The sequence below is a fragment of the Galeopterus variegatus genome, unplaced genomic scaffold (genome assembly GCF_000696425.1).
Source record: "Galeopterus variegatus unplaced genomic scaffold, G_variegatus-3.0.2 Scaffold3327, whole genome shotgun sequence".
NCBI lineage: Eukaryota > Metazoa > Chordata > Mammalia > Dermoptera > Cynocephalidae > Galeopterus > Galeopterus variegatus.
Window position 1 is genome coordinate 101,071 of NW_007729438.1, and position 13,708 is coordinate 114,778.

The 13,708-nt window shown below is 34.6% G+C and overlaps 1 protein-coding gene across 1 annotated transcript in view; it reads right to left on the reverse strand.

Moving 5' to 3' along the window:
* Nucleotides 1-13,708, reverse strand: part of LOC103600381 (proteasome activator complex subunit 4) — a gene marked incomplete at its 3' end in the record, with an annotated part of 69,995 nt that overhangs the window by 39,255 nt on the left and 17,032 nt on the right. Inside the window, exons 2-6 of the mRNA XM_008584642.1 lie at nucleotides 12,413-12,553; nucleotides 11,196-11,312; nucleotides 2,760-2,804; nucleotides 755-904; nucleotides 151-214 (exon numbers count right to left, since the gene is read on the reverse strand). Coding sequence (XP_008582864.1) covers nucleotides 151-214; nucleotides 755-904; nucleotides 2,760-2,804; nucleotides 11,196-11,312; nucleotides 12,413-12,553 — 517 coding nt within the window. The remainder of the gene's footprint in view (nucleotides 1-150; nucleotides 215-754; nucleotides 905-2,759; nucleotides 2,805-11,195; nucleotides 11,313-12,412; nucleotides 12,554-13,708) is intronic.

Consider the following 13,708-nt stretch of genomic DNA (forward strand, 5'->3'; position numbering starts at 1 on the left):
TCTATTAGAATACTATAAATAAAATGAAAAGGAATTGATCACAACATTGCTAACAGCCAATTCTAATGAACTGAAGTTACTTATCAAATGATCTATTTATTCTAAAACTAAAAAGCATAGGAGGAAAAAAAAAAATAATGAGATACTCACCCCCTCCCACTGTGGGAGATTTTGCACTGAAACCCAAAGGCCAATTAATTCATCAAACCAAAGTCTGAAGAAGAAAAATGTTGTTATGAATAGCAAGTGATTATAGAAAGTGGTTCAAAGCCAGGTATCCTTTGTATTTTTCTTAATCTATTATTCTTACTGATAACTATACAACCTAGAAAAATAATACTGAAAGTTACAAACTTAACGGAACAAAGGAGTCTTTCTTGTCTGAATATTCCCTTTCCAATTTATTTATGCTAAAAAATGTAATCTCATCTACCCATCTTCCACTTCATTGTTAAATAATTACCATCCACTCCTATCTAGCAACTGTTTACAAGTTTCTCTTTCCTCTCCCCTGACTTTCTCGTTTATCTTTAGTGTTTTATTGTTACAACCCGTTGTCGCAATTCTCCCTTTCTTTCTCTCCTGATTTCTTAAATTAAAACCCTCATCTTATTTGGATTGTGATATAAGCATTATTTTCTCTTTATTTACAATCTTATATTTAACTGTTTTAGCTTTTATTATTGCTTTAGTAGTTCGTATATCTATATTTCCTGCTATATTCTAGAAATTGTCAAGATATGTATATACTTACCTAAAACCTTTATGATGAAGTTCTGGAGGGAGGGAGGTAGGAAGAAATATTTCAAAATAAGTGATGGCCTTTTGCATTGTTACATCAAAAGGGCACATTAAAGGCCTCCATTCTTCTAGCATTTCAGCTGTGGCATCTGATGGAAAATATCTAATAAAAAAGAAGGTTTTTATGCATCTGATCACTGACTAAAAGCTCTAAAACAGCAATATATTATTGACAAAAAAGGGGGAGGAGAGGAATGGATTTCATAAGATACATCACGTAGTACAAATGTGTTAGCTCACAATAAATACACATTTTTACAACACTAAAATAAATATCCCATCACACTTAGAATAAGGTAAATTCTCCCCATCTAAGGAACTTTTAAAAAATGCTATAAAGTTGGTAAAACCCAGATAAAATACAGTCACTCAAATTAAATACAAAGTTAAATAAGCTTATTGTTTTTACTTCCTTTGTGCTATGTAATAGCAATCAAAAAGATCTTGTCATATAGAATCCAGTCTATATCAGAAATGGATAATCAGTAAGTGAAAAAAGAGAGCATCAGCCCAGGAATCTCTAAGCATCTTTGGATAAAAACCATTTACTCTCACTGGACCACACAGCTCTCCCGTATACAAGGGAGGACTGGACTTGATGATCTGGTCCTACAGGTGCTAATTTCTGCAATTTTGTGAAATAGGTAGAAGCATTCCTGGGATAGAGGAGATTTACAAAATCCAAAGTGTGCACATTTACACACAAAACAAAGATGAACAGATAAAGAGGACATGTGTATAATTAATAAATACCTTTAAGAGGTTTAAAATAAGAAGAAAACTGCAAATGAGAAATCTGATTCTTCCCAAAGAAGTTGGGAAACCCTTCCATATACACACTTATAGGTTTGGTTTACATGTCATATTATTAATCGTATTATAACTTCATACACTTGTGTTAATTAAAATTCACACTTCACTCCTTTCCTTTATCTGAAAATTAAAACTACACTTCTAATAACACTTCTGTTGAGTTCACCAAGCATTTATAAGCCAGGTCTTTGTGTAACGAGTTAGAATTTGAAAAAATAAAAAATAAAAAAAATACCAAACTATGTTCTGCCTTCAAGAACCTCATACATCAATTCCCCTTCATAATTTTTCTGAGTCAATTGTTAGCCCAGTAATCCAAAATCAAAACTTGGGAGTTCTATGAATTACCTAAGAACCAGTAAGTACCTTGGTGATAATCAAGTTTCCAGTGAGGAAACACAGGCCAAGAGAGTAACTGCTTAGCACAAACTGAAACTGCTCACTGATGGCTTATGACTCAGGTTAGACCTTAAGCCTCTTAAGAGGGAGACATCTTAAAAATACACTTGCCCAGTACTGGGCAGTATAGTAGGTCAGCAATAAATATCTGATTTATAAAAATACTTAGTTACTAAGTAAATAAGACTCCTATTACATGCATGTGATAAATATAGGGCTTTCCATTCAAAAAGAATAGCCTGATACCAAGAACAAGAAAATAGTTCAAGTACATAAAATTCAACTGTAAGTTTTTAAACTCAAATTCTACCCATATTCACCTTTAATTATATGAATATGGGATATTTAAAGTTAAATATTCTCCTAGAAGAGAATTTAAAAAAGCTTTAAACACATTTAAAAAAGCTTTGTCACTCATATTTTAATGCGATGCCTATAATGCTCATTTTGGAAAGTATTTTCGATCTGAATAAAACAACAATACTCTAGAAAAGCCTTTCAAATAAAGATGATTACATGTAAATTATGGTATTCTTACTTTATAATAAATAACTTTAAGTTTTTTAAATTTATAAATAAAATGTGAAAAATTAAGCTTAAGAGTTGGAAATGATATGCTGTGCTCAGTGACTAAACATCACAATGTCAGAAAGTATTTATACCTTTAATTCCCTCTTCAAAGCATACTAAAGATGGGGGAAAACCACAGAAACACAAGATACTTTATAAATTAAGAAGCTACTTACGGTCGGCAGCTTTTCACGAGTGTTTTGAGAACATTTTCTACAGAACTGGGGGGGAAAGCCATTTGATAAATTAGACTGGTGTATTTTAAGAACACATCTAATTCATTAATAAATATCTCTAAGATAAGGCCGGCCCGTGGCTCACTCGGTAGAGTGCGGTGCTGATAACACCAAGGCCACGGGTTCGGTTTAAAATATATATATATATATCTCTAAGATATGCTCATACATTCAGGTATTATTTGTTTACACGTAGTAACTAATCTTTCTCTTTTGTACAGACAGAATTGCAAGGATTAACTATCTAAATTCCTGATCTACATTCATTCTGCTCATCCTCTGCTATGAACTAAAGGGAAGAAAACATTACACTGGGAAAGGGACAAATCATTTTCAGTCTTTACAAAGCAGACAGCAACGACCATACTTAGAAATACATGAAAAAGTATGCTCAGTGGCTTAAAACGTCAAATAATAATTTTATTGAGGTGCTTTTACATCAAAACATAAACAGCAGACATATCAAAACCTGGTGTGCTTCTATCAGCAACTGCCAGAAATTAGTTTTCATAACCAATTGATCAGAGTTCTATAACCCTCCAAAGTCCTTTATTGACAGCAACGATTATCAAAAAGAGCAACAGGCATGTCTTTGACCAGCTACTTACAAAGTTAGTTTAATAACATTAAAAACTGTAACTTATTTTTCAATATGTAGGTGCCTCAAGTGAATACAGGACACCAACACAAAAATGTGGATAGGAATTTATAATCAACATTTCTGTTTTAATGAAAACACCAGTGTGTACCAGTTTAAACACATGACCAAAATATACTATTTAAAATACTAACTAGACCACAGTCAAAAGAGGTCAAACACAAGCAAACAAAACAAACCAAGGAGCATTAGGTAATTCTGAACTGAATTTTTTTTAAATGTGTGACTACTCACAGTATGATGTATAAAGGTAAAAATAAAGTCCCCAAATCTCCAAATAAAAAAAAGGGGTCGGGGGATAACTTTCAGGCAGTGTTTCCACCTGATACTGTTTCTCATTAAACTTCTTGAAATTCTTAAGTCTATCCAACTTCTCTGAAAGTTTAAGAACTAATCTACAAAGAAATTCTAAGGAATAACACAAAGCAAACTCAGCACAAGCAATCAATATATTATATAACAAAGACAGAAAACTATAATCTCTTTACTTGAAGTAGAAGAAATCCTCTTTAACTTCGAAACTACTCAGAAAAAAATTAACCGATAAGGGAACAGGCTACTACTCATGAAGTGACTTCTAAAGTTAAAAAAAAAAAAAAAAAAAAGGCAGGTTGGGCCACATAGCCACAGAGCCATCAGAAAACATTTTCTCTGATCATCAAAGAGAGGTTTTATTTTCTCTCACAAAAAAGGTAAGCAATTCAGAAACACAGTTTAGAGAATATCTAAGTTTGTCCAGGTTTAAAAAAAAAAAAAGGGCAAACTTCTCTCTTACTACATTTAAAGCTCCCTGGAGACCATGGCTGTGATTTTTTACTTCTGGCCTTTTCCAAAGTGCTTATAACAAGACTATCTGTTCATATGTATTTACATACTTTTATTATTTACTTGTGTATTTACTCACTCAAGCAGGGCAACAGAGGCACCAAGCTTGGGACTTCTTTTAGTTTGGGCTGAAGAACCCCATTTTGTAACAAATTATATAATTAAAAGGCAAGATTTAAAGAGCCATCTAGTTCCAAACTAAATAACAGATCAATATAAACGCAGATTTTAAAAAGGTATTTCTAAGGGCCGGCCCGTGGCTAACTCGAGAGAGTGTGGTGCTGATAACACCAAGGCCGTGGGTTCGGATCCCATATAGGGATGGCTGGTTAGCTCATTGGGTGAGCGTGGTGCTGACAACACCAAATCAAGGGTTAAGATCCCCTTACTGGTCATCTTTAAAAAAAAAAAAAGTAAAAAGGTAATTCCAAAATGGTAAACTGTCTTTCCAAGGAAATAAGCAGAAAATATATAATTCTACCACTTCCTAACATCTGTGTTCATACTAAACTTTACATTTATTTTACTGGTTCTGTGGCAACTTGTTTGAGAGAAAATATGCTGTTTCCACTGAGTAACTTTCCTATACCAATAAACTCTCACATAATGTCAAAAATAATTCTAGAAAACAATGAATAAAAGGCTACATAGCTACATGTTTTCTCCAGCTCCCCTCACTCTTCAGAAGAATAGGATGTTAGTTGTAACACTTGATAGCCATCACTTCACTCATTAGAGAACTAGGGTATGTGGGAATGTGATTTAATTCATCTAAATAAAGTCATTTTAAACCTTCTTGTATATAAGGTCTGTACCATTGGATTTATGCTCTTTATCCAGAAAAGGGTACAATCTCTCTAACCTGTGATATCTGTATAGTGACCTTTTGTGATTCTTGTAATCTCTCAAGATGAAGGGAGCAATGTTTCTGTTTAAAAATAAAATAAAAAGTTAAGGCTAGATGCTACTAGACTATGTTTCACTAATTTTTAGGGGAAGTGAATAATCACTAAAGACTTTCCAACTGTTGGAAATTTATACTTCTAAAATAATAGCAATTTAAAACACTATATACATTTTTTTTTAATCAAAAGGTATCTACAGAGTGACTAAGCTTTGGATGGGTTTTCTCAGACCCTATTTCCTCTTAGAAAAGGTATGTTAAATCGAAAAAGAAAGCTATAATAGAGCACGTAATGGCTCACGGTTTGGGCTTAGAGTCACACAGATCTGCATTTGAATACCAATTCTGCTACTTCCTGGTAGTACAATATTGTAGCTCAGTATTTTTTCCTCAATATGAATTATAATACCTACTTCTCATAGAGCTGTTACAAAAATTAAATGAGATAATGTATAAAACATAGTTATGTGGCCCAGAACTAAACACAATAAATGTTAACAATTATTATTTCATACTTAGCAAAAGTAAATTATATTTTCAATTTCCTTCAGAATTAAAATTTTGTGCTCATTTTGCTTTTACATTTATTCTACTGCCTCTGAGTAGCTGTTATTTTATGATCCAGGAAATCACATCAAAATAAATAATTCCTCCCCCCACCACCACCTTATTATTAAGGGCAGAGAGTGAGTTATCATCCCAGTTCTTGTGGAGTATACTATAAAACAAAAGTACTCCACAGAGCCTGGTTTTCCAAAGCCTTGCAGTTTCAAATACTGACCTTACAAAAAACAGGAAATTTTCCCAGGCTATTGAGTCTCTGTTGTAAGATAAAGAGTTGTAACACAGCAAGGTTCCTGGCTCAAAGACAGTCAAGTTACTGATTGATATGTAAAGATACTGGGAAATTGCTGTAAGAAGAGAATGTTTGCTAAGATCAAGCTTTTGTGGGTGGACCACTTAATTGCCTTAATGAAATATCATCTGACTTGTTTCACTGAAAGTTACCAGCCTATATTATTAAACTATAATCCTACCTATGTCTCTTCCTGTAACTTCCTGGGCTGGAGAATAAATGCAAGAAAAGAACCCCAATTCGGGGTTAATTTCCCAAATGGAAGGAATGTCTCTCCCTTGAGGATTCCGGGGAGGTTAACCACTTCAGGGCTTCTCACTGCTCAGAAGAGATGGGCTTTGAGTAATCCTTTGCAGCTCCGTCACCCAGGGGAAGAGGGGTGACAAATCCATGGGAGGCAAAGCAACAAGTTCTTAATTTCTTGTTCCAGTTTCAACCAATTGACTCTGAATTTTCCTCTCTGGACCTCAAATTCCTTATGATGACATTAATAAAGGAAATGCCAAATATATAGCAAAGAAGCCTGAGGAAAGCCAATAGCTTTAGCCTACAGTTACTCCAGTTGCTGAGTTACTGGATTTATATAAGCTTGGGGGTTTATGCCTCCTTCCTCTTTGGCCTTATATAACTACCAGGACAATATTAGTTTCTAAGACAGAAAAATATACAGCAAATGATATATTCAAGGTGATAGTAAACTGGTCTGCTCATTGCCAAAAATATTGCCAGCTTCACCTGACAACTTAGACTAAAATTTAACTTTAAAATAATCATATTAGTTCTTCATAAAAGAACTGGGAAACTGTACCAATAGCAATATTCTATATATATCTGCCTTAATCCACTTATAATTTAGTATCTGCTTATACAATATTTTATTTTCTTAAGTATGTGCCAAACACTTCACCTAGAAGTCAGTTTTACTTGCTCTCTCTAAATCTAAACAAATCCACCACAGGTTAGTCAAACATCACCTATCTCAAAGCTAATCTTTCAAAATCTAATACTGCTCAGTTAAATTAGCAAGTAGTCATTCTTCATAGCTACTTCACTCAAAACTGGGGTCAAGATAACTTCACTACAAAGAAAGTTATAGATACAGTGCAACATCTTCATCACTGATACAGCATTAACCTGGTTTTTCATTAAAATTCAAGAAAAAAGTATACCTCTATGACAAATTTTAAGAAATTGTCATAATCTTTAGCACCCATGTAAAAAGAGCATGTATAATTGCTTTAAATGATGAGAGGCCTACTCACTTTGAATGAAGTCTTGTTTTAAATTGCTTTTAAAAGATCAGTTTTTAAAGAAAGATCGTTGTAGCACAGCAACAACTTTTAAAAGAAACACTATCAAAATCATTAATAAAAATCTACCACTTATTCTCTAATTTCCAAATAAAAGTAGCACTTTTTAAAAAGCAAACAGAATGTTCCTCAAATACTATATTAAAATTCATTGCAAATATCATTAATAATCATTTACTAATAAAAATAGCTTAAAACTATTTTAAATTTCAACAGGTCCTCAGAGAAACTACTTTCATCATTTCGTCATAATATTAAATTGTGTAGCTGGAGATCATTCATGCACTGCTAGTAGTAACTTAAGCTCAGAAATGTGACCCTATGTGCCAAGAAACCCCAGAGATCTAAAACATGTCATTTCCATGTTGTGAGTGAAGGGAGGGGACAAAGAATTTAACTGTATCTTAAAGATAAGAGTACCAATTCAAATGGCCCTTTGATAGATCAAAAGAGAAACAAATGCTATCAAAAACAAGTACCAAAAAAAGGAAATGTCCAATTCCTCCAGAGGCAGATTAATATGAAAAATGAAAATGTATTTATACTATGACACCCTTAGAACAATATTTTTTTTAAATACTTAAAAAAATAAATTTAAAAAAAATAGTAAATGAGTTATCTAGGCCAAAACTATTCATGATGAAAATATGTAAACCTTCAACACCAAACAATCCACAAAAACTAAATTAGTGGTGATAAAACGAATCAAATTTATATACATAGCAATTTAAATATGAACTGTCTGTGCCAATTTGTAAAAGTCGATCTATGCATAATTCCCCCACATTTTGTTAGTAGCAATACTCTTCATTACTGTGCTGCCTGTATTTGTAACTTGCAATATGCTCTCACAGTAAGTGTATGGGATATTGTTTTATAAAATAAAACCATGCCCACAAGATTCATATGTTTCTTTTATGAAGTAAACAATAATCAATTTTTATATTGCTTGTGTCAAGTTCACAATTATCTTTTCCAATTTAGCTATGAATAAAAAACCCTACAAAATCTTCCTCCACTAAAAAGTACCAGCCAGCAAAAAAAAAAAAAAAAAAAAAAGAAAAGTAGAAACAGATGACTGAATCAGGTCAAAATTGCCTCTGAGGCAAAAAGACTGTAAGAGAGAAGGAGAAAGAAAAGGAAAGAAAAAAGAAAAAGAAGAGGAAAACAAGGGTAGGAGAGGGAATAGAAAGAAAGGAAGAAAAGAGAAAGGGGGCAGAAAAGGGAGAAGAAAGTTAACAATCTTTGCTCCAAATAACAGAAACAGCTTTTAAAATCATGTTGAAATGCATGGCACTGTAAAAGCTGTGGTTTCAATAAGGACAAAGACATAATGCTCATGGGTTTAAGATTTGAAAAACAAACAGTTAACAAATGAAGTGAACTTTCACTTCTGATTATAAAAATAGTATTCTAAAAATAGTATGAACATATGCAGTCAGCTGACTGTTTCAAAATGTGTCAGAATACATCTAAGATGAAAATACTCAAAACAAAATAATTTATTTTTGTCACTGAGTACAGGTAATGAGTATAAATAGGTCTTATTATTAACGAATTTCATTTTTGAAGAGTTAATTTAAAAATACAAAATAAAGTGCTGAGTCTGTTAGAGTTGAGATTCACTGCTTTAAACCAAGCAGAGATTTTAGCAGAGTCATGGTGTCTCTTCAAAAGCCCAAGAACAGCCAGCCATGGTGAAACTTTTAAGGAGGAAAGTTTCCACAAGAGCAAGGATTATATGACACATGATGATAAGCACAGTATCAAGACACAGGGCTGAACATGATAAGCACTGGCTGACAGGGCACTATTTACAGGCAAAGAGCTGGTATCACTGAAGAGGAAAGCCATAGATATTTATTAATGACCACACAGAAGTGGCCTTTATAAAGGTGTACCTGTCATTTCAACCATTCTTATGGTTGAAATGGGTTTCCTTATTTTAACATGTGAAACCTTCAAGAAATAAATGATTTCTGACTACTCTACTTGTGACCACTGTCCAAAAAAAAGTAATTAGGGCCCTAAGTTCAGGATCACCTATAGTCATTTTTTTCTCTTTCCATTTATATCATTTCACTTTCACCACTTACCTATGACCTGAAAATCTTTTAAAATCTGCCACCTGAAGTCATTTTTTAAAAATTCGATGGTAAGAAACATAGGCTACGGGCCGGCCCGTGGCTCACTCGGGAGAGTGCAGTGCTGATAATACCAAGGCCACGGGTTCGGATCCCATATAGGGATGGCCGGTTAGCTCACTGGGTGAGCGTGGTGCTGACAACACCAAGTCAAGGGTTGAGATCCCCTTACCGGTCATCTTTTTTAAAAAAAAAAAGAAACATAGGCTACTGACTAAGTGAAGCCTGAGGGTTAATCAAGGATTAAATAACTTGAACTGGAGAGGCTACAAGAAATAATGAAATAATGTAAACGTGCCTAAGATTGCGAAAGAAATTAAAGATTTAACTTATAAGTAAAAAAGGAAATTAAGTCATATAAAATAATGCTCTTCAGAAAATGAGACAAATGAGGACTCAGATATTAAAAATTGAAGAAAAAAAATTCTTTAAAAAAAGCCTTAATGACAAATTTAAGAGCTTTTTAAGCCAAACATGCTTAGACTGAAAAAGTTAAGAGCTAAATCACAACTGCACAGAACCTCTGTTAACAGGGTAAAATGATGTTTAGCAGTCAAGTCTGAAATCACTATTAACCAAAGAAGGCAGATGATTATACTGTACTCTATAAATTCAGAAAATACAAAACATACAAAAATTAGAGGTCTTGAAGAGGCAGGAGTTATGTCCAAGAAGCCAAAACCCAGCAGGGGATTTATAATCTAAACATTACTAGGAAATAAAATAAACCAAGGACTGTGCATTTGAATAGTGTGTGCTCTAAAAAAAAAAAAAAACAGTCAATCACTGAAACTGATGAGTCTTTAACATGGAGAATAGAGTGCCCTCTGGGATGTGGGTACACTCTGGAATAAGCAAAGCTCCTGTTCTTGAAGCATTCATTTTCTTGAAGAATCAAAACACACATGGAAGGGCCGGCCCGTGGCTCACTCGGGAGAGTGCGGTGCTGATAACACCAAGGCCACGGGTTCGGATCCTACAAAGGGATGGCCGGTTCGCTCACTGGCTGAGCGTGGTGCTGACAACACCAAGCAAGGGTTAAGATCCCCTTACCGGCCATCTTTTAAAAAAAAAAAAAACACCCACATGGATATTTTACAAAGAATGCCAAATGTGCATTTCTTCTACCGACAAAAATTAGATTTCAAACAAAAATCTCTTTGCTTTCCTTGGCCAGTATGGTGATGTTGGGAAAGTGCAGCTTCAGATATAGTTTAAAGAGGACAGGGCCGGCCCGGTGGCGCACTTGGTAGAGTGTGGCGGCGCTCCCGCCGAGGGTTCGGATCCCATATAGAGACCGGTCCGCTCACTGGTTGAGCGCGGTGCGGGCGCGACACCGAGGGTTGCGATCCCGTTACCGGTCACAAAAAAAGACAAAAAGGAAAAAAAAAAAAAAGAGGACAATGAACTGTTTTAGGAGTCAAGTTACACAGAATTGAATACATTAAAATGTATATTTGCAGGCTGGTGGTTAGCTCACTTGGGAGAGCATGGTGCTGGTAATACCAAGGTCATGGGTTCAGATCTCCCAACCAGCCAACCACCCAAAAAGTAAATAAATAAATAAATAAAATGTATATCTGCTTGTTTACTTCAAACAACCCAATACTTTTCGGTCATGATCAATCCTCTAAAAGCCCCAATGCCCCCAAAGTAGTACTTTAAATGCAAACACTTACTTCGGAAACCAATTTAATCCCAGGTGCTCTGTCTTAGAATATAATATTCTTTCTACCATGTCATAAAGTGGTCTCCAAGGTAACTCCAAATCATCTCTTGAAAGAAGTTCCTTTTTCCTAATTTGAAGAAAGGAAAATACATGTGTGTGTGTGCATGCACAGATATGTGTATATCATACACACTATGCAGGGAGAACAGTTAAATACTGCTGCTCATCACAGTGGGTTTTGCTTTTCCCCATTCACAGCAACTCACTGGCAGAACAATGCATAGTGGTACTTCACTATCTGTGGGGGATTAGTTCCAGGAACCCTCATGGATACCAAAATCCGAGGACGCTCAAGATCCTTACATAAAATGGCACAATATTTGCATATTACCTAAGCAGATCTTCTCATATACTTTAAATCACCTCTAAATTACTTGTAATACCTAATACAATGTAAATGTTATGTAAACAGTTTTTATATTTTATTTTTAAAATTTGAGAATAGTTAGCTTGGTTGGTCATAGTTATGTTGTTTTAACACCAAGGTTTAACGTTCGGATCCCCATACAAGCCAACTGCCAGAAAAAGAATAAAATAAAAAATAAAATCTGTATTATTTTTTACTGTTGTATTATTCTTCGCTGTTGTATTGTTTTTTTCCCCCAAATATTCTCAATCTGCATTGAATCTGTGGGTGCAGGACTCACGGATATGGATGGCCAACTGTATTAGGAAGAACAATATACCAGACTCTCGCTGCTGCTCAAAACTCAAAGAGCATCTGGTAAAACAGGGCATTTAAATTTATGCCACATTGCTGTAGATGAATTTCACATACTTTCCCACACTATCTATGGAGTACTTAATGTTTCCAGCATTGTGCTGAATACTTTGGGATAAGCAAAAGAATATATGATCCCTGTCTTCTCAAGGAACTTACAACCCGCATAAGGGAAGATAATTATCATAAATGAAACTGACAACATTTACATTGTTTGCTAGAGAAGAGAAGCTTTCATGAAGGAGATGGAATTTTAATTAAAAGGTTAATTAACACATATGACTATACCTATGATAATGTTTTCTACAATCTTTTTCCAGATCGACAATTTGGGACTTGGTCTTCTTACCAAATAGCCCTTAGCTCTCATTCCCCAAAACCCTGAAGAAACAAACAACCAAAAAAAAAAAAAAAAACCTAGCAGAAATCATAAGAAATGGACTTACTTTAACAAGTTGATCAAGAGACGGGCAAATCCCTGCATCATGCTGATTTCCAGTTTTGGAATTGATACCAGCTCATACAATAACTTAATAAAAAGAACATGATCTTCTTTGCTAAATTTTCTCCCATAAAGTCGAATATATCTGCAAGAGAAAAATAGATATAGCCTTTGACACACTATATATAGCTACAGATATAGCTATAGACACACCCATGTTCACTGCAGCATTATCCACACTATCCAAGATGTGGAAGTAACCTAAATGTCCATGGAGGGATGAATGGATAAAGAAAATGTGGATACGCAATCCGATGACTTATTCAGCATTAAAAAGAGGAAATCCTGTCATATACTACAACATGATAAACCTTTAGGGAAATAAGCCAATCACAAAAGACAAATACTGCACGGTTCCAACTTATATGAGGTATCTAAAGTAATCAAACTCATAGAAACAGAAAGTAAAATGGTGCTTGCTAGGGCTTGGGAGGAGGGGGAAATGGGGAGTTGTTATTCAATGAGTACAGTTTCAGTTACACAAGATGAAAAAGTTCTAGAGATCTGTTGTATAATAAGGTATATATAGTTAACAATACTATACAATTAAAAATTAAGAGGGTAAATTTTTTTTAACATAAAAAAAATAGGTGTGTTAACATCTTAATTACAAATGTCTTTGATGTTAAGTATTTTATATTTATTCTCATTGTTAATCAGCAAAGAATTATTTGGTAGTTTCCTCAAGAGACCACCAAATAAGTAATATTTTAATAACAATGGGTTTATAATGATAACTGAGTTCTCATCAACATTTAAAGACCAATTAAAACACTGCTGTCTTATTGCTGTATGGTCTTAATTGGCCTTTGGTCATAGGTAACCTGAAAAGAGTTCCTCTGTCCCCTTCTTTTATTAAGCAAATACTCATTCAAGATAATGATCTATTAATAACTCTCTGAAACTGCTTAAAAATAGCATATCACAACATAATTAAAGGTAAATAGAACAAAAGAGTACAAATATAATTTACTGCATTAGCCATAAGAATCTTTTTTTTTTTTTCCTTTTTGTCTTTTTTCGTGACTGGCAATGGATCGCAACCCTCAGTGTCGCGCCCACACCGGACCGGGACCGGCAACGGGATCGCAACCCTCGGTGCTGCACCCGCACCTCGCTCAGCCAGTGAGCGGCCAGTCTGTATGTGGGATCCGAACCCTCGGCGGGAGCGCCGCCACGCTCCCAAGCGGCGCACTGTAGCAGTGCACCACCGGGCCGGCCCTAGCCATAAGAATCTTTT